The sequence below is a fragment of the Salmo salar genome, chromosome ssa13 (assembly GCF_905237065.1).
Source record: "Salmo salar chromosome ssa13, Ssal_v3.1, whole genome shotgun sequence".
Taxonomy (NCBI): Eukaryota; Metazoa; Chordata; class Actinopteri; order Salmoniformes; family Salmonidae; genus Salmo; species Salmo salar.
Window position 1 is genome coordinate 107,540,830 of NC_059454.1, and position 24,785 is coordinate 107,565,614.

Here is a 24,785-nt window from a genome sequence, read left to right on the forward strand (position 1 = left end):
GCCTACTGATGACAACCACAGGTAGCCTAGAGCAGCCTACTGATGACAACCACAGGTAGCCTAGAGCAGCCTCTGATCCCATCTGGTCCAGGAGAAAGCTTTGTATTTATATCCTAAATTAGGCCCATTTTATTTGTTCTGAGAAAATGTGACTGATAGAATTTGGTTTATATTCATACTTCAGGTGGTTAGGCTACCTACACCTTTTTAATCCAAGACGATCAACTGAAATTAATCAATCAATACCATAGTGATGACATACTGTGAGTATTTTTTAAATTACAGATGCAAAGGCCTTCACGATGCAACCCTTCAAACAGCCAATTCAGCCCTGTTTAGTTTTTGTCCAATCACAGTTGTTGTCTCTTTGTCTGTGTAAAAGGTTTAAATGTTCTCATCCTCCCTGAGCCAGGAGTTGTTCCAGGTGTTGTTCCAGGAGTTGTTCCAGGAGTTGTTCCAGGTGTTGTTCCAGGAGTTGTTCCAGGACTTGTTCCAGGAGTTGTTCCAGGAGTTGTTCCAGGTGTTGTTCCAGGAGTTGTTCCAGGAGTTGTTCCAGGTGTTGTTCCAGGAGTTGTTCCAGGAGTTGTTCCAGGAGTTGATCTGATTAGATAATGAATCTGGTTTCATCATAGGACATATAAAACCGCTGTTTATAGCTGATTTATTACTATGACATATGCTACAACTAGGGTCCGGAGTTGGTTAGCCTACTACCAGATCAGGAAAAACTCTTGGCCCCGGGAAAACAATTTACCCCACACTTATCTGGGACCTGTGGTGTCACCTCTGAAATCATCACACAATGTTAGAAATTAAAATATATAGATCCTGTTTGTATGATCTACATTTGACATGTTTTTAGTAGTGGGGGGGGGGGGTGAGCTTCTATAGTTTCAAGTGGCTCAGTGCAATCGACAACTACTGCTACAATTTCAGAATGTAACAGGCTGTTACTGCAATTCCTGGATAAAAACGAAATAAAACCAGTCAATAAATATTAGGAAAATATCCATAAATTTCAGCTGTTTCAAAAACATTGCTCTGCTATTGTCATTTGTACTGTAGGCGTGTTGGCTCAGGGAGTCAATTCTGTTTAAACAGCCCTGCTTCAAGGGGGCAACTGTCAGGCGACTATCATTTCAGACAGCAAGTAAGCAATTTTCCAGTTGAGTAATATCTGTAGCTCCCTTTTTATTATTATTATTATTATTATTTACAAACGGTGTAGTAAGTGTGACCTGTCTCTTACAATTATGAATTTAGACCTCATACTGAGTGGTACAACTGCTGCTTCGAAAGACCAAAGAGACAAAGGTGTGGAGAATAGGGATGTAGGGTTAATCTGGAGAATAGGGATGTAGGGTTCATCTGGAGAATAGAGATGTAGGGTTAATCTGGATAACAGAGATGTAGGGTTAATCTGGAGAATAGGGATGTAGGGTTAATCTGGTTAATAGGGATGTAGGGTTAATCTGGAGAATAGGGATGTAGGGTTAATCTGGAGAATAGAGATGTAGGGTTAATCTGGAGAATAGGGATGTAGGGTTAATCTGGAGAATAGAGATGTAGGGTTAATCTGGATAATAGAGATGTAGGGTTAATCTGGAGAATAGGGATGTAGGGTTAATCTGGAGAATAGGGATGTAGGGTTAATCTGGAGAATAGGGATGTAGGGTTAATCTGGTTAATAGGGATGTAGGGTTAATCTGGAGAATAGGGATGTAGGGTTAATCTGGAGAATAGGGATGTAGGGTTAATCTGGAGAATAGAGATGTAGGGTTAATCTGGAGAATAGGGATGTAGGGTTAATCTGGAGAATAGGGATGTAGGGTTAATCTGGTTAATAGGGATGTAGGGTTAATCTGGAGAATAGAGATGTAGGGTTAATCTGGAGAATAGAGATGTAGGGTTAATCTGGAGAATAGGGATGTAGGGTTAATCTGGAGAATAGGGATGTAGGGTTAATCTGGAGAATAGAGATGTAGGGTTCATCTGGATAATAGGGATGTAGGGTTAATCTTTTGAGAATAGGGATGTAGGGTTAATCTGGAGAATAGGGATGTAGGGTTAATCTGGAGAATAGGGATGTAGGGTTAATCTGGAGAATAGGGATGTAGGGTTAATCTGGAGAATAGGGATGTAGGGTTAATCTGGAGAATAGAGATGTAGGGTTAATCTGGAGAATAGGGATGTAGGGTTAATCTGGAGAATAGGGATGTAGGGTTAATCTGGTTAATAGGGATGTAGGGTTAATCTGGAGAATAGGGATGTAGGGTTAATCTGGAGAATAGAGATGTAGGGTTAATCTGGAGAATAGGGATGTAGGGTTAATCTGGAGAATAGGGATGTAGGGTTAATCTGGTTAATAGGGATGTAGGGTTAATCTGGAGAATAGGGATGTAGGGTTAATCTGGAGAATAGTGATGTAGAGTTAATCTGGAGAATAGGGATGTAGGGTTAATCTGAAGAATAGGGATGTAGGGTTAATCTGGAGAATTGGGATCTTGAGAAATCTGGGTTTGGTCGAGAAGAGAGCAGATGGAAAGTGAGAGAGAGATCATGTATCATAAGGAATGAACTCTGATATGAATAGCACAACTCATATATCCTGAAAAATATTATAATTGTTATTATTCTGACTCAGATCTACTTCAGAGAGAGAGAGAGAGAGAGAGAGAGAGAGAGAGAGAGAGAGAGAGAGAGAGAGAGAGAGAGAGAGAGAGAGAGAGAGAGAGACTAAAATAATTTGGTCTAGTTCTGAGTGATTGAAATGTGAACAGAAGGCTATCTGCACTTTGTTTGAGCATGTTACTCTTGTTAGAGTGGGCGGCAGGTAGCCTAGTGGTTAGAGTGTTGGGATATTAACCGAAAGGTTGCCAGGTCAAATCCCTGAGATGACAAGGTAAAAATCTGTTATTCTACCCCTGAACAAAGCTGTTAACCCTAGGCCATCATTGAAAATAAGAATTTGTTCTTATCTGACTTGCCTAGTTAAATGAAGGTAAAAATCATAACTTTGCATTTACTGTGTTGTTTTGCTCACCTATATATTTGGTAAAATTGGCAAAGCAGGAGGAATGTGGACATGATGATGACTATAGTTCTACAAATATTACTTCTTTGTTTATTTATATAGGCCTAACCTAACTTGTCCTTGTGTTACAAATCATTAAAATCCAGACGGAAAATATTTACACAAGAAGCCACCTAATATCACACAGTCAAACTCTCAGTCATTTAGTAAGTTCACCATTCTGCCATTCTCACTGTTAAACATCGCACAGTGTTCATCACAACGGCTCTTTAGTTATTCATGCATTGTTGGTTTTCGAACTTGAAAGAATGGATTTTACTGCACACGTTACATTCAAATTTGAAACACCATAAAGCAACCTCCGGTGACAACTGGTAGCCTTAGTATTTAACGTATTAGGCCAGTAACCGAGAGGTTGCTAGTTCGAATCCCCGAGCTGACAAGGCACTTAACGCTAATTGGGTTTTATGATGACATGCCATGACCCCACTCTAAGGGGGCGTTGGGATATGCCAAAAAACACAGATCACAAGAAAAAGGACAAATATAAGCGCCCACAGACTTTCATACATATCCAAATCATTGAATAATTTATTAATCTAATTCTGCACCCACTGGTCAGTAGCCAGTTCTAAATTATGTTTGTCGTTGTAAGCCTATGCAAAAAAAAAACAATCAAATAAGTATGGCCCAATGTTGACCATATGTCTATTTAACCCATATCATCAATAAAGTCTCTCACTGAAAAGTGTGTCTTGTGAAATTATTACAGCAGAGGAAGTTGAGAAGACATTTATACTTTCTGACAGACTCCAGATGCAAGAGACGCGTATAAATCTCTACCAACCTTTACATCTGACTGTGCTCTTCGCGTAAAAATGAATATGGGAGAAGCAGCCAATGAAATGCCTTTTTTTGAACCAAGGAGCGACTCTGGGTGGTCAGATCAGCCGTCCGTAACTGGGAGTCCCCTCCTCCGCCAGCGGGTTAGGATGTTCGTTCAGCAAGCCCATCCTGGACAGCTCCTCTTGCCTAAACATAATACGTAGGAGGAGGAGAGGCTCGGACATGGATCTAGGTAGACTCAGCACTGGCCCGTCTGATAGAGAGCGGAATTGTTTTTAAATGTAAAAAAAAAAAAAACCGAGAGGCCTTAGAGAAAACAAACCGAAGGAAATACCCATCCCGGCACAAAACATTAAATAGATCAATGGACTGAATGAAGACTGCTTATAACGCCTATCGATGCCTGTCCAAGGATCTGGATGCCTTCGCCATGAACCCAGAGATGACAATGGACAGCATTGGCAATCTGCATGGCGGACTGAGCCATGACCAGGACTTGATGAACAGCCACAGCCCCCATCACACCCGGAACGCGGGCGCTTCTTTGCGGTTACATCAGGATCTGGCTGCTGCATCGTCGCGGTCCGCCATGGTGTCCAGCATGGCAACGATTCTGGACGGAGCCGGAGAGTACCGACCAGAATTATCGCACCCGCTCCATCACGCTATGAGCATGCCGTGTGAAACATCCCCACCGGGGATGGGTATGAACGGTACATACACCACGTTAACTCCACTTCAACCTTTACCCCCCATTTCAACCGTTTCGGACAAATTCCACCATCCACATCACCACCATCATCACCACCACCACCAGCGTCTCTCTGGGAACGTAAGCGGGAGTTTTACGCTGATGCGGGACGAGAGGTGCTTACCAGCAATGAACAACATCTACAGTCCCTATCATAAGGACATGACCGGGATGGGTCAGAGTTTATCCCCGCTGGCCAGCAGCCCTCTTGGCAATGGCTTGGGTCCTCTTCATAATACACAGCAAAACCTCCATAACTATGGCACACATGGGCACGACAAGATGCTAAGCTCCAACTTCGATGCCCACACTGCCATGCTGGCCAGGGGGGATCAACATCTCTCAAGAGGCCTCGGTGGCCCCACGGCAGGTATGATGCCGCATTTGAACGGGATGCACCACAGCGGGCACCCGGGCCACTCTCAATCCCACGGGCCTGTGTTGGCTTCCAACCGGGACAGACCGCCCTCCTCCTCGGGACAACAAGGTAACAACTCGGGGCAGCTTGAAGAGATCAACACCAAAGAAGTGGCACAAAGGATCACAGCTGAACTGAAGCGGTATAGCATCCCTCAGGCTATATTCGCTCAGAGGGTGCTGTGTCGCTCGCAAGGCACCCTTTCAGACCTCTTAAGGAACCCCAAACCTTGGAGTAAACTTAAATCTGGAAGGGAGACCTTTCGAAGGATGTGGAAGTGGCTGCAGGAACCCGAGTTTCAGAGGATGTCAGCCCTACGGCTTGCAGGTAAGACAAGGTATCCTCAATGAAACCGACCCGTCTCTGCTGCTGTTTGCTGCCTGCCTGCCTGCCTGCCTCGGCTTGTAGTCAGGCTATAGCCCTGCAATAAAACACAGTTCAGTATCTATCTATCTATCTATCTATCTATCTATCTATCTATCTATCTATCTATCTATCTATCTATCTATCTATCTATCTATCTATCTATCTATCTATCTATCTATCTATCTATCTATCTATCTATCTATCTATCTATCTATCTATCTATCTATCTATCTATCTATCTATACCTCTCACTGCTGAGTAGACTAGATAAATTACATTTATTTCAAATTACAGTAGTAGTATTGTTGTTAGTGATCCATAATAACGATCGATCAACAACAAAAAAATCAAATCAAAATCAAATCAAATCTCGATATCAATGACAAGGTCATATTATTTATCCATCTAATAATAGGCTATTTATGGTATTTAGGCTATAGGCTATTTATGGGAGGAATTCTCTTTTAGTGATGAGCAAGTTGTTCTGATGAAATGTCATGTGTGGCTTTGTTTTAATGTTGATATGAAATTATTATGAGCAGATAAGATTGGACACCCACTTTTAAAAATGTGCAGCATTGAAAACAGCTACAGCACCTAATTTGAAAATCCCCTGAAAAATATAATAATTATACACAATTTTGCCGTTTGTTTTTATGGGGGAGGCCTTTCAATTCTTTATACATATATATTTCCCTATGTGTATATATATATATATATATATATATATATATATATATATATATATACACACACAATTGTATTTTTATTGAATAGACATTTTTACAGCTGCCTAAGGAATATTGTGCAAATACATTGCTCTGACTTTTTCTTTGCGTGTTCCCTCGTTGAGGAGAGAGGGAGAGAAAGAGACAGCGACAGACAGACAGACAGACAGACTGACAGAGAATGCTGTTGATTGTGATGAGATGTTTCCAATCAAAGCCTGGGATGCGTTGAAAAGCGGGTAAATACATGCACGGTAGCCTTATAGTAAGGCTGGTGCCCCCTCTAGCGAGAACACGTAGAACGACGAGACGGGCTTTCTTTTGTTCCGTCAAAGCGAACAAATGTACCCCTCTCTATCGTTGGTTCCCTTACAGAATTGATTGTGGATTACATTTACTAGTTCACTGTTCTCACAATCGTCGTCGTCGTCGTCGTCGTCGTCCCCCCCAAAAAAAGAAGTGTTTAAATACACTATACATTCAATTAATACACTAGTAATTTTAAGCAAACAAATACTGCCTATTAGTAAAGACAATTTCTTTTTCACAGATGAATAACTCAATATGGGCTATCCTAAATGTAAACTATCACAGGCGTATAGGCTGCATATTTATGTGAGTAAGTATAGTGTGGAAAGTTGACTGTTTTGTCTAAATCGACGGGGATGTTGCCTAATGGAGATGAGGTTTGGAAAGGAAGACCAGACCAGCTGCGAATAGTAGTAGATCAATATTTCAAATTCTGCGCATTTTCTTAAAAGGGTATGATCGAAATTGCAGCCTGCTAAAAACTGTAAGACCAAAACAACTACACCATCGGATGTCATTTCTAGATACAATGGGCCTACGTAATGTAGTGATCAGAAGAACAATAATGCCATTTTGACGAGGCTATAATGCAATGACTAATACTGTACGGATGGAGAGATATTAGGTTTCTCCATATCATAATCTGTCACATATTTTCCTTCCGGGATCGGTTAAATGCCATGACTTCATGCAGCGAACGTTGAAGGCCTTTAAAACAAAAAAAGATTCACATTAGTTATGGAACGATTGTAAAACACAATTGACACTATGAAAACATCACCAAAATATAGCCTATACCGTTGGTAGCCTAAATGATAGGGGAAATGCTTTTGCAGACTTCCCTTCTTCCCCGCAGCAGCATCATTCGTTTACAGAAGGCGGTAACTCTGCGGCCAGGCAGCTCGGGGCTTTTGGAGGGGAAGGTATTATGTGATCGGCTCGGTGCGAGGCAGCAGCCAGGGAATTGAAAAGAAGAAGAGAAGCTGCAGAGCGCGCGGCTCAATGAATTATTGATATAAATCTCGGCGTGACCCAGAGCTCGAGCACAAAACGTCACCTTGTCGTGGGTTAACCAGTTAGGCAAAACCGTGGAGCAGGGCGCGAGGCTTTTGTTCGCTGTTCGTTGTGTAGATTCAGCGGGTGTAATAGAAAAATTAAGTCTATAAATATCACGGATTGAAAATGATAAATCATAAGATTATGTTAAAAAAAAAAAGTGGTTGTAAATGCAATTTGATATGTGAATGCGTAATGTTTTTCTCTCCAATTAGTCAGTTTATGTAAAGTAGGCCTACATAAATATAGGTTTATAGGTTTATTAATAGTCAATCAATAGTCAATAGGTCTTTAGGCAATAATCACCGTTACAGTAGCTGTTGGTCATAGGCCTATAGCCAACTAATTATTTGATACAGCAGCTTGTAGGCAGAGAATAGAACGGGGTGCTCTTTCTCTGCCTGGTTTCAGCGGGGGAAATGGCCTAGGCACAGCTTTATTAGTTGTAGTCAAATCAAACGTGACACTTGACTCAAACTTTATTCCACCGGCACTCACAGTGCTGCATGTAATCAGGCTGTCCTGGTCCTGGTCCTGGTCCTGGCTGACATCTGCATGTGCCTGCCACGGACCGGACAACATCCCCCGTTACAGCTAGCCTAGCCGACGTCATTGATATGCGATTTTACAGTCCAGCTGAAATAACTTGACAGAAATAAATAAATCCCACAGGACAAGCTTCATGATAGAATTCTGGACGGTTGAGATTAAACAGGTAGACGTTATTAATAAGCCTATTCATAATTAACGAATGAGTGGAATTATATGCAAAATAAACAAATAAGAAACCAACATTGAATAATAAATGCACCCTTAACTAAACACGATCGTAAGGAAGAAAAAAAACGTAGGCCTATATTGCTTTTATTTCGAAAATAAAATTCAGAAAATCTTTTTATTAAATTAACCATGGTGTTTGTCATGTCGAAATTATGGCGCGTTAGGGAGAAATATCTTTAATAACACTATAATCATTCCTACATAGAAAAACACTCCAATACCTCTCTACCTCTTTAGTGAAATAAAAACCGTAGAGGACCGAATGTATTTTTCACAATATTCCTCTGGCGTCACTGTGAAATTAGACCCAAACTAAAATAGGCCATTAAAAAAAGGCAAATATTCTAAATCCCATTTGACATGAAATTAGGTTGTAGGAAAATTATGTTCATGTGATGTACATGGGCACAGTAAAAAACAAATTAAAAAAGGGTGGGGGGGAAACATGACTAACGAAAACACACAGAGCATTTTGTTTATTGTCGCTCCTGCCTTTCTTTCAGTTGTGCAGTTGTCACTTTTTTCAAACAAATCTGTTAGGCAGTATGGATGTGGATCGATGGCGATAATCTCCACAAGATTAAAAGGGCATTAATGCTGGTAACAATAACATAAACGTGTGGACCCAGTTCGCATTGATCTGTTGAACCCGATACGCAGCCGTTCCAGTAAAGCACATGACGCAGGCTGGGACCTTCTTCCCAGCACTTGGAGCTACAGTATCTCTGCTGCCCTCTCTCTCTCTCTCTCTCACACACACACACACAACACAACACCCACATCAACCGCCTCAGACCAAAGACTGCACCTGTCTGTTGGTTTGACACTTTAGTTTGAGTGAGTGAGAGAGAAAAAAAAAACTAAACTGAAACGTGTTTGAGATTATTATTTATTGCAGCCTTAATATTAAATGTTTTATATGAGATTTTTTCCTGGTATTTGAGGCATACGTTGAGAGTGGCAGTGTATGTGGTATTCTAGTTTTAGTCCAACTGTCAGTTAGCCTTGATGTTTGTAGGAGAGCACTCATACAGAAATTATTGATCAATTAAAAGTCAACATGATCATGTTCTTTATTGATCTAGATTTTTTTTTAAATCTACCTTGAAGAATGAAGTATACAGTGCATAAGGTATACAACCTTAATCTAAAATTGATAATATACTTTTTCTCATTCATCTACACACATTAACCCGTAATGACAAAGCGAAAACAGGTTTTTACAGATTTTTGCAAATGTATTAAAAATAAAAACAGAAATACCTTATTTACATAAGTATTCAGACCCTTTGCTATGTGACTCTAAATTGAGCTCAGGTGCATCCTGTTTCCATTGATCATCCTTGAGATGTTTCTACAACTTGATTGGAGTCCACCTGTGGTAAATTCAATTGACTGGACATGATTTGGAAAGGCACACACCTGTCTATATAAGGTCCCACAGTTGACAGTGCATGTCAGAGCAAAAACCAAGCAATGAGGTTGAAAGGAATTGTCCGTACTCTGAGACAGAATTGTGTCGAGGTACAGATCAGGGGAAGGGTACCAAAAAATGTCTGCAGCATTGAAGGTCCCCAAGAACACAGTGAAAGAAGTTTGGAACCACCAAGACTCTTCCTAGAGCTGACCGCCCGGCCAAACTGAGCAATTGGGGGAGAAGGGCCTTGGTCAGGGAGGTGACCAAGAACCCGATGGTCACTCTGACAGAGCTCCAGAGTTCCTCTGTGGAGATGGGAGAACCTTCCAGAAGGACAACCATCTCTGCAGCACTCCACTAATCAGGCCTTTATGGTAGAGTGGCCAGACGGAAGCCACTCCTCACTAAAAGGCACATGACAGCTCGCTTGCAGTTTGCCAAAAGGCACCTAAAGACTCTCAGACCATGAGAAACAATATTCTCTGGTCTGATGAAACCAAGATTGAACTCTTTGGCCTGAATGCCAAGCATCACGTCTGGAGGAAACCTGGCACCATCCCTACGGTGAAGTGTAGCAGTATCATGCTGTGGGGATGTTGGAGACTAGTCAGGATCGAGGGAAAGATGAACGGAGCAAAGTACAGAGAGATCCTTGATGAAAACCTGCTCCAAAGCGCTCAGGACCTCAGACTGGGGTGAAGGTTCACCATCTAACAGGACAACAACCTTAACCACACAGCCAAGACAACGCAGGAGTGGCTTCGGGACAAGTCTCTGAATGTCTATGAGTGTCCCAGCCAGAGCCTGGACTTGAACCCGATTGAACATCTCTGGAGAGACCTGAAAATAGCTGTGCAGCAACACTCCCCATCCATCCTGACAGAGCTTGAGAGGATCTGTAGAGAAGAATGGGAGAAACTCCCCAAATACAGGTGTGCCAAGCTTGTAGCGTCATACCCAAGAAGACTCTAGGCTGTAATTGCTGCCAAAGGTGCTTCAACAAAGTACTGAGTAAAGAGTCTGAATACTTATGTAATTGTGTATATCATATTTTTGCAAACATTAAAAAAAAAAAAAAACGTTTTTTTGCTTTGTCATTATGGGGTATTGTGTGCAGATTGATGATGAACAAAGTTAATTTAATCCATTTTAGAATAAGGCTGTAACGTAACAAAATGTGGAAAAAGTCAAAGGGTCTGAATACTTTCCGAATGCACAGCGTATGGTTTCTATCTCATGTACACTGAAGTGGTATCCTAATAATGGTGTTTTAAATGGGAAGGAGAAATGCAGTATGTAAATTAGTGTGTATTAATCCTAATGTTGTAGTAGGTACAGCGGCTAGAGAACAGATCACCACACCAAGCCCTTTTTTTTCCCCTGTGTGCCTCCTCCCTTACAGGTACCAGTAGAGAGCACGCCATGATTGGGTCAAATGGGATGCACTGTCAGACACTGACAGCATTGTGTACAGGGACCCAAAACTATGGTATGTCAAAAAAAAAACAAGAATATAACATGTAGTAATGCTCAACAGATAGAAATACACCTAGTGTGATGTGTAGTTAGTAGATGTGTGTATTTAGTGGGAAATCCTTTTACCTTAATGGATTGAGATTGGATTTATATTAGACTGGGTATATTTAGTATTGGATTAAATGTGATATTGGATTTGAGAAATCTAATGGTGGATAATAGTCTTCAATATGTGGTTGAAAGCCATTTAAAGTTAAAGTAGGCCTCACTTATGCTTATAGTAAGTAACGTTGTGATGAAAACACACCATTAACCCAGACATTTACCAGTTTAAAAATGATGAGAGGTTGTTTAAAAAAGTATATATATTTTTTGCATTTTGGTTTCTTTGTCAGGAGGTAGGTTGAAGTGTGCATGGGTTCATTGACAGTCCTACATTATCCAGTGAGTTGATGAGTTCACGTGACTTTGTGACAGTCTTACATTATCCAGTGAGTTGATGAGTTCACGTGACTTTGTGACAGTCCTACATTATCCAGTGAGATGATGAGTTCACGTTGCTTTGTGACAGTCCTACATTATCCATTGAGATGATGAGTTCACGTTGCTTTGTGACAGTCCTACATTATCCAGTGAGATGATGAGTTCATGTTGCTTTGTGACAGTCCTACATTATCCAGTGAGTTGATGAGTTCATGTTGCTTTGTGACAGTCCTACATTATCCAGTGAGTTGATGAGTTCATGTTGCTTTGTGACAGTCTTACATTATCCAGTGAGTTGATGAGTTCACTTTGCTTTGTGACAGTCCTACATTATCCAGTGAGTTGATGAGTTCACGTGACTTTGTGACAGTCCTACATTATCCAGTGATATGATGAGTTCACGTTGCTTTGTGACAGTCCTACATTATCCAGTGAGTTGATGAGTTCACGTGACTTTGTGACAGTCCTACATTATCCAGTGAGTTGATGAGTTCACGTTGCTTTGTGACAGTCCTACATTATCCAGTGAGTTGATGAGTTCATGTTGCTTTGTGACAGTCCTACATTATCCAGTGAGTTGATGAGTTCACATTGCTTTGTGACAGTCCTACATTATCCAGTGAGTTGATGAGTTCACGTTGCTTTGTGACAGTCTTACATTATCCAGTGAGTTGATGAGTTCATGTTGCTTTGTGACAGTCCTACATTATCCAGTGAGTTGATGAGTTCATATTGCTTTGTGACAGTCCTACATTATCCAGTGAGTTGATGAGTTCATGTTGCTTTGTGACAGTCCTACATTATCCAGTGAGTTGATGAGTTCATGTGACTTTGTGACAGTCCTACATTATCCAGTGAGTTGATGAGTTCATGTTGCTTTGTGACAGTCCTACATTATCCAGTGAGTTGATGAGTTCATGTTGCTTTGTGACAGTCCTACATTATCCAGTGAGTTGATGAGTTCATGTTGCTTTGTGAAAGTCCTACATTATCCAGTGAGTTGATGAGTTCATGTTGCTTTGTGACAGTCCTACATTATCCAGTGAGTTGATGAGTTTATGTGACTTTGTGACAGTCCTACATTATCCAGTGAGTTGATGAGTTCATGTTGCTTTGTGACAGTCCTACATTATCCAGTGAGTTGATGAGTTCATGTTGCTTTGTGACAGTCCTACATTATCCAGTGAGTTGATGAGTTCATGTTGCTTTGTGACAGTCCTACATTATCCAGTGAGTTGATGAGTTCACGTGACTTTGTGAGAGTCCTACATTATCCAGTGAGATGATGAGTTCATGTTGCTTTGTGAAAGTCCTACATTATCCAGTGAGTTGATGAGTTCATGTTGCTTTGTGACAGTTCTACATTATCCAGTGAGTTGATGAGTTCACGTGACTTTGTGACAGTCCTACATTATCCAGTGAGTTGATGAGTTCATGTTGCTTTGTGACAGTCCTACATTATCCAGTGAGTTGATGAGTTCACGTGACTTTGTGACAGTCCTACATTATCCAGTGAGTTGATGAGTTCACGTTGCTTTGTGACAGTCCTACATTATCCAGTGAGTTGATGAGTTCATGTTGCTTTGTGACAGTCCTTCATTATCCAGTGAGTTGATGAGTTCATGTTGCTTTGTGACAGTCCTACATTATCCAGTGAGTTGATGAGTTCATGTTGCTTTGTGAAAGTCCTACATTATCCAGTGAGTTGATGAGTTCATGTTGCTTTGTGACAGTCCTACATTATCCAGTGAGTTGATGAGTTCATGTGACTTTGTGACAGTCCTACATTATCCAGTGAGTTGATGAGTTCATGTTGCTTTGTGACAGTCCTACATTATCCAGTGAGTTGATGAGTTCATGTTGCTTTGTGACAGTCCTACATTATCCAGTGAGTTGATGAGTTCATGTTGCTTTGTGACAGTCCTACATTATCCAGTGAGTTGATGAGTTCACGTGACTTTGTGAGAGTCCTACATTATCCAGTGAGATGATGAGTTCATGTTGCTTTGTGAAAGTCCTACATTATCCAGTGAGTTGATGAGTTCATGTTGCTTTGTGACAGTTCTACATTATCCAGTGAGTTGATGAGTTCACGTGACTTTGTGACAGTCCTACATTATCCAGTGAGTTGATGAGTTCATGTTGCTTTGTGACAGTCCTACATTATCCAGTGAGTTGATGAGTTCACGTGACTTTGTGACAGTCCTACATTATCCAGTGAGTTGATGAGTTCACGTTGCTTTGTGACAGTCCTACATTATCCAGTGAGTTGATGAGTTCATGTTGCTTTGTGACAGTCCTTCATTATCCAGTGAGTTGATGAGTTCACGTTGCTTTGAGATTCGAGATACATTCGCCAATGTTGTAAACTAACAAACAAACAAACAAACACATTTATTTTTATATAGCCCTTCGTACATCAGCTGATATCTCAAAGTGCTGTACAGAAACCCAGCCTAAAACCCCAAACAGCAAGCAAAGCATGTGAAAGAAGCACGGTGGCTAGGAAAAACTCCCTAGGAAAAACTCCCTGGAAAGGCCAAAAACCTAGGAAGAAACCTAGAGAGGAACCAGGCTATGAGGGGTGGCCAGTCCTCTTCTGGCTGTGCAGGGTGGATATTATAACAGAACATGGTCAAGATGTTAAAATGTTAAAATGTTCATAAATGACGAGCATGGTCAAATAATAATAATCATAGTAGTTGTCGAGGGTGCAACAAGCACGTCCGGTGAACAGGTCAGGGTTCCATAGCCGCAGGCAGAACAGTTGAAACTGGAGCAGCAGCACGGCCAAGTGGACTGGGGACAGCAAGGAGTCATCATACCAGGTAGTCCTGAGGCATGGTCCTAGGGCTCAGGTCCTCCGAGAGAAAGACAGAAAGAGAGAAAGAGAGAATTAGAGAGAGCATATTTAAATTCACACAGGACACCGGATAAGACAAGAGAAATACTCCAGATGTAACAGACTGACCCTAGCCCCCCGACACATAAACTACTGCAGCATAAATACTGGAGGCTGAGACAGGAGGGATCAGAAGACACTGTGGCCCCTTACTCTATAAGGATCTGTTTTACTGAGCAACATGTGTCCCACTATATCACAGATCTGTTTTACTGAGCAACATGTGTCCCACTATATCACAGATCTGTTTTACTGAGCAACATGTGTCCCACTATCACAGTGTGTTTGCGTCTGTTTTCCAGTCTAGATAACAGAAAGCTGAGTATGACAGTATTTCTCTTCTCCAGTTAAAGCATGACGACGATGATCTGCTAGCCAAGCCATCCAACAGTGACTCTCTGTTGATCTCTGTATCACCTTTTTTCATATTGATGCTGTCAACACACTGCATGTGTAAAGGGCAAGGTTTATTAACCCTGCTCTCTTCTTAAACCAAACAGAGACTCACTTACTGGGTCACATGCAGCCCCTCTCTGTCTCTAGACAAAAGCACTGAACCAACAACATGCTTGGATATGTGAATTGGAGTACTAATCAAACTATTCAACTTTTCAGAATGTTGCTGGATTAGTCATTTTGTTTTTGGATAAATTTGTCGGCCATATTCTACTTAAAACAACCAAGATGGTGAACAGTTTGACTACTATGTTGTTGATTAAAACAACCAAGATGGTGAACAGTTTGACTACTATGTGGTTGATTAAAACAACCAAGATGGTGAACAGTTTGACTACTATGTGGTTGATTAAAACAACCAAGATGGTGAACAGTTTGACTACTATGTTGTTGATTAAAACAACCAAGATGGTGAACAGTTTGACTACTATGTTGTTGATTAAAACAACCAAGATGGTGAACAGTTTGACTACTATGTGGTTGATTAAAACAACCAAGATGGTGAACAGTTTGACTACTATGTTGTTGATTAAAACAACCAAGATGGTGAACAGTTTGACTACTATGTTGTTGATTAAAACAACCAAGATGGTGAACAGTTTGACTACTATGTTGTTGATTAAAACAACCAAGATGGTGAACAGTTTGACTACTATGTTGTTGATTAAAACAACCAAGATGGTGAACAGTTTGACTACTATGTTGTTGATTAAAACAACCAAGATGGTGAACAGTTTGACTACTATGTTGTTGATTAAAACAACCAAGATGGTGAACAGTTTGACTACTATGTGGTTGATTAAAACAACCAAGATGGTGAACAGTTTGACTACTATGTTGTTGATTAAAACAACCAAGATGGTGAACAGTTTGACTACTATGTTGTTGATTAAAACAACCAAGATGGTGAACAGTTTGACTACTATGTTGTTGATTAAAACAACCAAGATGGTGAACAGTTTGACTACTATGTTGTTGATTAAAACAACCAAGATGGTGAACAGTTTGACTACTATGTTGTTGATTAAAACAACCAAGATGGTGAACAGTTTGACTACTATGTTGTTGATTAAAACAACCAAGATGGTGAACAGTTTGACTACTATGTGGTTGATACCGTGCTTTATGTATCTACGGTATCACTTTAACTTTATTTCTGTAATAAGGAGTATTAATACGATTCATCAGTTGTCGTAGAAAAGCGCTTAACTAAAAGGGCTTGTTGATTCGTTTGGGTCTGAGCGTATCCTGGGTTGTGTGTGTGTGTGTGTGTGTGTGTGTGTGTGTGTGTGTGTGTGTGTGTGTGTGTGTGTGTGTGTGTGTGTGTGTGTGTGTGTGTGTGTGTGTGTGTGTGTGTGTCTATGTCCAACCCTAATGGTAGATACTTGGTTATAGGAAGGAACAGGATTTGATTTTTATTTGACCAAAATCCCTCGGAGACTATTTCCTCATCAGTACAGTGACATCACTAAAAGTGTCGATGAGAGGGACGTGTGATTGGTTGTTTCACAGGGCTAATAAATAAGTCTGGTTACAGACCTTTGGACGCTGGCTGGTGATGTCATCATCACTATGTGGACACTGTGATTCCTAGATAGGCTGCCAAGCTCCCACCTTTATCTTGCTGACTAGAGAGAGAGAGAGAGAGAGAGAGAGAGGGAGTGAGAGAGAGAGAGGAGAAATTCTGTGTCTGTGTCAATCGGTGTGCGTGTCAGTCAGTTTGCGTGTGTGTGCGTGAGTGTGCATGGGTTTGCGTGCGTGTAAACAATCTCACAATCTATTCTTTGTGCAGTCTCTGATAGGCATGAATGCTATGAAATTATGTCAGTTAGACTCTCAATGCACATGTAGAGTATGATGTCTCTGTCTGTTGTTAGCAGGAAGTGTCTGCTTGTCTGTTGTTAACAGGAAGTGTCTGCTTGTCTGTTGTTAGCAGGAAGTGTCTGCCTGTCTGTTAGCAGGAAGTGTTTCTCTCTGCCTGTCTGTTGTTAGCAGGAAGTGTCTCTCTCTGCTTGTCTGTTGTTAACAGGAAGTGTCTGCCTGTCTGTTAGCAGGAAGTGTCTCTCTCTGCCTGTCTGTTGTTAGCCAGAAGTGTCTGCTTGTCTGTTGTTAGCAGGAAGTGTTTGCCAGTCAGTCTCATCTCTCTTTATCCGACACTATCATCTCTGAGCAGCAGCACATTAAGGATATCCGCTAGCTAGCTAGGCTGGAGAGCTAAGAGCAGCTAGCGGCATTATCCAATGTTTACCCACTGACTGTATCTTCATCACCAGGAATGTAGAGAGAATTGCCAGGCAAAGGTTTATATATATATACATATATATATACACGTATATATATATATATATATACTGCCGTTCAAAAGTTGGGGTCACTTAGAAATATCCTTGTTTTTGAAAGAAAAGCAAAATTTTTTGTACATTAAAATAACATCAAATTTATCAGAAATACAGTGTAGACATTGTTAATGTTGTAAATGACTATTGTAGCTGGAAACGGCTGATTGTTTTATGGAATATCTACATAGGCGTACAGAGGCCCATTATCAGCAACCATCACTCCTGTGTTCCAATGGCACACTGTGTTAGCTAATCCAAGTTTATCATTTTAAAAGGCTAATTAATCATTAGAAAACCCTTTTGCAATTATGTTAGCACAGCTGAAAACTGTTCTCCTGATTAAAGAAGAAATAAAACTGGCCTTCTTTAGACTAGTTGAGTATCTGGAGCATCAGCAGTTGTGGGTTTGATTACAGGCTCAAAATGTCCAGAAACAAAGACTTTCTTCTGAAACTCATCAGTCTATTCTTGTTCTGAGAAATGAAGGCTATTCCATGTGAGAAATTGCCAAGAACCCTGAAGATCTCGTACAAAGCTGTGTACTACTCCACAGAACAGCACAAACTGTCTCTAACCAGAATATAAAGAGGAGTGGGAGGCCCCGATGCACAACTGAGCAAGAGGACAAGTACATTAGAGTGTCTAGTTTGAGAAACAGACGCCTCACAAGTCCTCAACTGGCAGCTTCATGAAATAGTACCCGCAAAACACCAGTCTCAACATCAACAGTGAAGAGGCGACTCCAGGGTGCTGGCCTTCTAGGCAGAGTTCCTCTGTCCAGTCTCAACACCAACATTGAAGAGGCGACTCCGGGATGCTGGCCTTCTAGGCAGAGTTCCTCTGTCCAGTGTCTGTGTTCTTTTGCCCATCTTAATCTTTTCTTTTTATTGGCCAGTCTGAGATATGGCTTTTTCTTTGCAACTCTGCCTAGAAGGCCAGCATCCCGGAGTCGCCTCTTCACTGTTGACGTTGATAATGGTGTATTGTGGGTACTATTTAATTAAGCTGCCAGTTGATAAGTTATCAAATTGTAACCATATTCCCTATTTAATGCACTACATTTAACCAGGGCCCGCTGGTATACAGTTGATCTCAGACAAATTTAGCTGACTTTCCATTGGGTCTGGATCTTCATTGGAATGTAGTGTGAAGTGTCAATAGAATGTTCTTATTGTTCTGTTAATATAGTTTTAATGGTCAATGTTGGGTCATGATGCTCGTTCTGGGAGTTATTCTGAAAAGGTTTTTCTCTCTTTCTTGTAGCTTGGTAGTACATGATCATAGTATGTAATCACTTTGCTGACCAGGGCACTCTTGATGCTGGGGTAAAATGAAACCATTTGATGTGGAAAGCAAAGTGCTCTTTCTGTTCCCCTTTGTACATGGCCACTGCGTATCCTCTGACCACTTAAAATCCTGAGTCTCACTTGATTTGACATACTACGTAATGACAGACTCTAAAACATGTGGTTCACACTACACGATGTAATGACAGGCTCTAAAACATGTGGTTTACACTACAGTATGTATTGTCAGACTCTAAAACATGTGGTTTACACTACAGCAAGGATGTCCAACCCTGTTCCTGGAGAGCTACCTTCCTGTATGTTTTTGCTCCAAACCCAGTTGTAACAAACCTGGTTCAGGTTATCAACCAGCTAATTATTAGAATCCGGTGTGCTAGATTAGGGTTGGAGTTAAAACCTACAGGAGGGTATCTCTCCAGGAACAGGGTTGGAGTTAAAACCTACAGGATGATATCTCTCCAGGAACAGGGTTGGAGTTAAAACCTACAGGAGGGTATCTCTCCAGGAACAGAGTTGGAGTTAAAACCTACAGGAGGGTATCTCTCCAGGAACAGGGTTGGAGTTAAAACCTACAGGAGGGTATCTCTCCAGGAACAGGGTTGGAGTTAAAACCTACAGGAGGGTATCTCTCCAGGAACAGGGTTGGAGTTAAAACCTACAGCATGGTATCTCTCCAGGAACAGGGTTGGAGTTAAAACCTACAGGATGGTAGCTCTCCAGGAACAGGGTTGGAGAGCCCTGCACTACAGTATGTATTGTCAGGCTCTAAAACATGTGGTTTACACTACAGTATGTAATGTCAGACTCTAACACATGTGGTTTACACTACGGTGGTCTATGCCGCCGGAGGGGATGGCTGCCGTTTTACGTGCTCCTAACAAACTGTGTTATTTTGTAAATTTTTTCTTGTTGTTTTTAACATATTTTTGTACTTCTTGTGTACATAATGTTTCTGCTACCGTCTCTTATGACCGAAAATAACTTCTGGACATCAGAACAGCGATTACTCACCTCGAACTGGACGAAGATGTTTCTTTAACGAGTCCGGCGCGAAAGATGTACTGCTCTCTCGGGAACAGGCCCAAATCCCCGTCATTTGCAGGGAAGAAAAGACAGAGAAAAAAGTGACGGATGTCCGGCTGCCTTCTGAGAATTCGTAGGCGAGTGAGAAAACCCCCTCTACCATCAGTCCTATTAGCCAACTTACAGTCATTGGATAACAAAATGTATGAGCTCTGATCAAGAATATCCTACCAAACGGGACATTAACTGTAATATGTTATGTTTCAAAGAGTCGTGACTGAACGATGACATGGATAACATGCAGCTGGCGGAGTTTTCGGTCTATCGGCAAGATAGAACAGCTGCTTCCGTAAGACAAGGGGCGGGGTGTGTGTCTATTTGTAAATAACAGCTGATGCACAAAATCTAATATTAAGGAAGTCTCAAGGTTTTGCTCGCCTGAGGTAGCGTATCTCATGATAAGCTGTAGACCACGCTAGTTACCAAGAGAGTTTTCATCTATATTTTTCATAGCTGTCTATTTACCACCACAAACCAATGCTGGCTCTAAAGCAGGAATTACCAGTGACTTGCTCAATAGAAAGTGGTCAGAGGAATGAGATGCTAAGCTACAGGACTGTTTTGCTAGCACAGACTGGAATATGTTCTAATATTCTTCCGATGGCATTGAGGAGTACACCACATCAGTCAATGGCTTCATCAATAAGTGCATCAATGATGTCATCCCCACAGTGACCATACGTACCCCAAACAGAAGCCATGCGTTACAGGCAACAGCCACACTGAGCTAAAGAGTAGAGCTACCGCTTTCAAGGAGCGGGACGCTTATGAGAAATCCTGCAGTGCCCTCAGATGAACCATCAAACAGGCAAAGCATCAACACAGATTGACTAAGACTGAATCGTACTACACCGGCTCCGACGCACGTCGGATGTGGCAGGGCTTGCAAACTATTACAGACTACAAAGAGAAGCACAGCCGCGAGCTGCCCAGTGACACGAGCCTACCAGACGAGCTAAATAACTTCTATGCTCGCTATGAGGCAAACAACACAGAAGCATGAATGAGAGCATCAGCTGTTCTGGACGACTGTGTGATCACGCTCTCTGTAGCCGATGTGAGTAAGACCTTTAAACAGGTCAACTTTCACAAGGCCGAAGGACCAGACGGATTACCAGGACGTGTACTCCGACCATGCGCTGACCAACTGGCAAGTGTCTTCACTGACATTTTCAACCTGTCCCTGACCGAGTCTGTAATACCAACATGTTTCAAGCAGACCACCATAGTCCCTGTGCCCAAGAACACCAAGGTAACCTACCTAAATGACTACCAACCCGTAGCACTCACGTCTGTGGCCATGAAGTGCTTTAAAAGGCTGTAATGTCAGGCTCTAAAACATGTGGTTTACACTCCAGTATGTAATGTTATGCTCTAAAACAGGGAGGGGGGGGGGAATCAATGTAAATATTCCAGGTGGCCATTTTATTTATTGTTCAGCATTCTCATGGCTTGGGGTTAGAAGCTGTTAAGGAGTCTTTTAGACCTAGACTTGGCGCTCCGGTACAGCTTGCGTGTGGTAGCAGAGAACAGTCTATGACTTGGGTGACTGGAGTCTTTGACAATTTTTCGGGTCATCCTCTGACATGCCTAGTATATAGGTCCTGGATGGCAGGAAGGTTGGCCCTAGTGATGTATTGGGCTGTACGCACTACCCTCTGTAGCGCCTTACGGTTGGATGCTGAGCAGTTGCCATTTCAGGCAGTGATGCAGCCGGTCATGATGCTCTCGATGGTGCAGCTGTAGAACTTTTTGAGGATCTGGGGACCCATGCCAAATCTTTTCAGTCTCCTGAGGGAGGAAAGGTGTTGCCGTGCCCTCTTCACAACTTTCTTGGTGTGTTTGGACCATGATAGTTTGTTACAAAGGAACTTGAAACTCTCGACCCGCTCCACTATAGCCCCGTCAATGTTAATGGGAGCCTGTTCGGCCCTCCTTTTCCTGTAGTCCACGATCATCTCCTTTGTCTTGCTCACATTGTGGGGGAGGTTGTTGTCCTGGCACCACACTGCCAGGTCTTTGACCTCCTCCCTATAGGCTGTCTCATCGTTGTCAGTTGTCAGGCCTACCACTGTTGTGTCATCTGCAAACTTAATGATGATGTTGGAGTCGTGCTTGGCCACGCAGTTGTGGGTGAACAGGGAGTACAGGAGGGGACTAAGAACACACCCCTGAGGGGCACCGGTGTTGAGGATCAGCATGGCAGATGTGTTGTTGCCTACCCTTACCACCTGGGGGCGGCCTGTCAGGAAATCCAGGATCCAGTAGCAGAGAGAGGTGTTTAGTACCAGGGTCCTTAGCTTAGTGATGAGCTTTGTAGGCACTATGGTGTTGAACGCTGAGCTGTAGTCAGTGAACAGCATTCTCACATAGGTGTCCTTTTGTCCAATGGGAAAGGGCAGTGTGGAGTGCGATTGACATTGCATCGTCTATGGATCTGTTGGGGTGGTATGCAAATTGGAGAGGGTCTAGGGGTTCCGGGCTAATGGAGCCATGACCAGCCTTTCAAAGCACTTCATGGCTACCGTGCTACAGGGTGGTAGCCATGTAGAAAGGTTACCTTCGCATTCTTGGGCACAGGGACTATGGTGGTCTGCTTGAAACATGTAGGTATTACAGACTTGGTCAGGGAGAGGTTGAAAATGCCATTGAAGACACTTGCCAGTTGGTCCGCGCATGCTCGGAGTACATGCCCTGGTAATCCGTCTGGCCCTGCAGCCTTGTGAATGTTGACCTGTTTAAAGGCCTTGCTCACATCTGTTACGGAAATCACACAGTCGTCCGGAACAGCTGGTGCTCTCATGCATGCTCAGTGTTGTTTGCCTTGAAGTGAGCATAAAAGGCATTTAGCTCATCTGGTAGGCTTGCGTCACTGGGCAGCTCGCAGCTGGGTTTCTCTTTGTAGTCTGTAATAGTTTGCAAGCTCTGTGTAGTAGGATTCAATCTTAGTCCTGTATTGACGCTTTGCATGTTTGATGGTCCGTCAAAGGGCATAGTGGAATTTCTTATAAGCGTCCGGATTAGTGTCTCACTCCTTGAAAGCAGCAGCCCTAGCCTTTAGCTCAGTGTGGATGTTGCCTGTAATCCATTGGTTCTGGTTGGAATATGTACGTACAGTCCTGTAGCATAGCATCCGTGTCATCTGATCACTTCCGTATTGAGCATGTCACTGGTATGTCATTACTTCCTGCTTTAGTTTTTGCTAGTAAGCAGGAATCAGGAGGATATAGTTATGGTCAGATATGCCAAATGGAGCGAGAGTGAGAGCTTTGTAGCCATCTCTGTGTGTGGAGTAAAGGTTGTCTACAGTTTTCTCCCTCTGGTTGCACGTGGCATGCTGGTAGAAATTAGGTAAAATGGATATAAGTTTGCCTGCATTTTCTTGTTTGCTTATGGCCTTATACAGTTCATTGAGAGCGGTCTTAGTGCCAGTATCAGTCTGTGGTGGTAAATAGACGGCTACGAATAATATAGATGAAAACTCTCTTGGTAGATAGTGTGGTCTACAGGTTATCATGAGGTACTCTACCTCAGGCAAGCAATACCTTAAGACTTCTTTAATATTAGACATCGACATAGACACCAGCTGTCATTGACAAATAGACACACACCTGCGCCAGACGTAGCTCCTCTGCCGTGCCGATGCACGGAAAACCCAGCCAACTCTATATTATACGTGTCGTCGTTCAGCCACTACTTGGGGAATCATAAGATATTACAGTCCCCATTGGTAGGATAGTCTCGACCAGTTTGTTTTCAGTGATTGGCCAATAGAACCGATGGTAGTGGTGATTTACTCACTCGCCTACGAATCCTCACAAGGAACCCCGCCCTCCTCCCCCTTTTCCTCCGTCTTTTCTTCATGCGAATTACCGGGATTTGGGCATGGTCTCCGGGAAGCAGTATATCCTTTGAGTCGGACTCATTAAAGGAAAAGTATTTGCCCAGTTCAAGGTGTGTAATCGCTGTGCTGATGTCCAGGAGCTCTTTTCGGTCATAAGAGACGGTAGCAACAACTTTATGTACAAAATAAGTTACAAACAATGTGAAAAAACAAACAAAATAGCACAGTTGGTTAGGAGACATTAAAATGGCAGCCATCCCCTTCGGCGCCATTAATGTCTGTAATATCAGGCTCCAAAACATGTGGTTTACACTACAGTATGTAATATCAGGCTCCAAAACATGTGGTTTACACTACAGTATGTAATATCAGGCTCCAAAACATGTGGTTTACACTACAGTATGTAATATCAGGCTCTAAAACATGTGGTTTACACTACAGTATGTAATATCAGGCTCCAAAACATGTGGTTTACACTACAGTATGTAATATCAGGCTCCAAAACATGTGGTTTACACTACAGTATGTAATATCAGGCTCTAAAACATGTGGTTTACACTACAGTATGTAATATCAGGCTCCAAAACATGTGGTTTACACTACAGTATGTAATATCAGGCTCTAAAACATGTGGTTTACACTACCATTACTTTCCAATTCTGTATTTGATATAGAGAGGATCAAGTCCTATAATTTCATGAGAGATAGATTTATATAGCCCATTTAATTTTGCTGGAGGTTGTAGTCATTAAACTGTATATAGACTTTTTGTTTTCTTTTGTTCTACTGTATTATTGACTGTATGTTTTGTTTATTCCATGTGTAACTCTGTGTTGTTGTATGTGTCGAATTGCTATGCTTTATCTTGGCCAGGTCGCAGTTGCAAATGAGAACTTGTTCTCAACTAGCCTACCTGGTTAAATAAAGGTGAAATAAAAATAATTTAAAAAAAATTGTTTTTCAACCACTCCACAAATTTCTTGTTACCAAACTATCACTTGGGCAAGTCGATTAGGTCATCTTTTTCCAACAATTGTTTACAGACAGATTATTTCACTTATAAATCACTGGATAACAATTCCAGTGGGACAGAAGTTTACATACTATCAAGGCACAAGGCGAGACCCAAATGCAGAAACAGGAGGCAGACGGTTGGAGTCTTACAATGTTTATTAATCCAAAGGGGTAGG

At 41.9% G+C, this 24,785-nt stretch overlaps 1 protein-coding gene across 1 annotated transcript in view; it reads left to right on the top strand.

Moving 5' to 3' along the window:
* Positions 1 to 4,078: 4,078 nt before the first annotated feature.
* The window catches only part of onecut2 (one cut homeobox 2), a 49,450-nt gene continuing 28,743 nt past the window's right edge, over positions 4,079 to 24,785 (top strand). The window contains exons 1-2 of the mRNA XM_014138960.2: positions 4,079 to 5,376; positions 11,108 to 11,194. Of these exons, the coding sequence (XP_013994435.2) occupies positions 4,254 to 5,376; positions 11,108 to 11,194 (1,210 nt within the window). The 5' untranslated portion in view covers positions 4,079 to 4,253. The remainder of the gene's footprint in view (positions 5,377 to 11,107; positions 11,195 to 24,785) is intronic.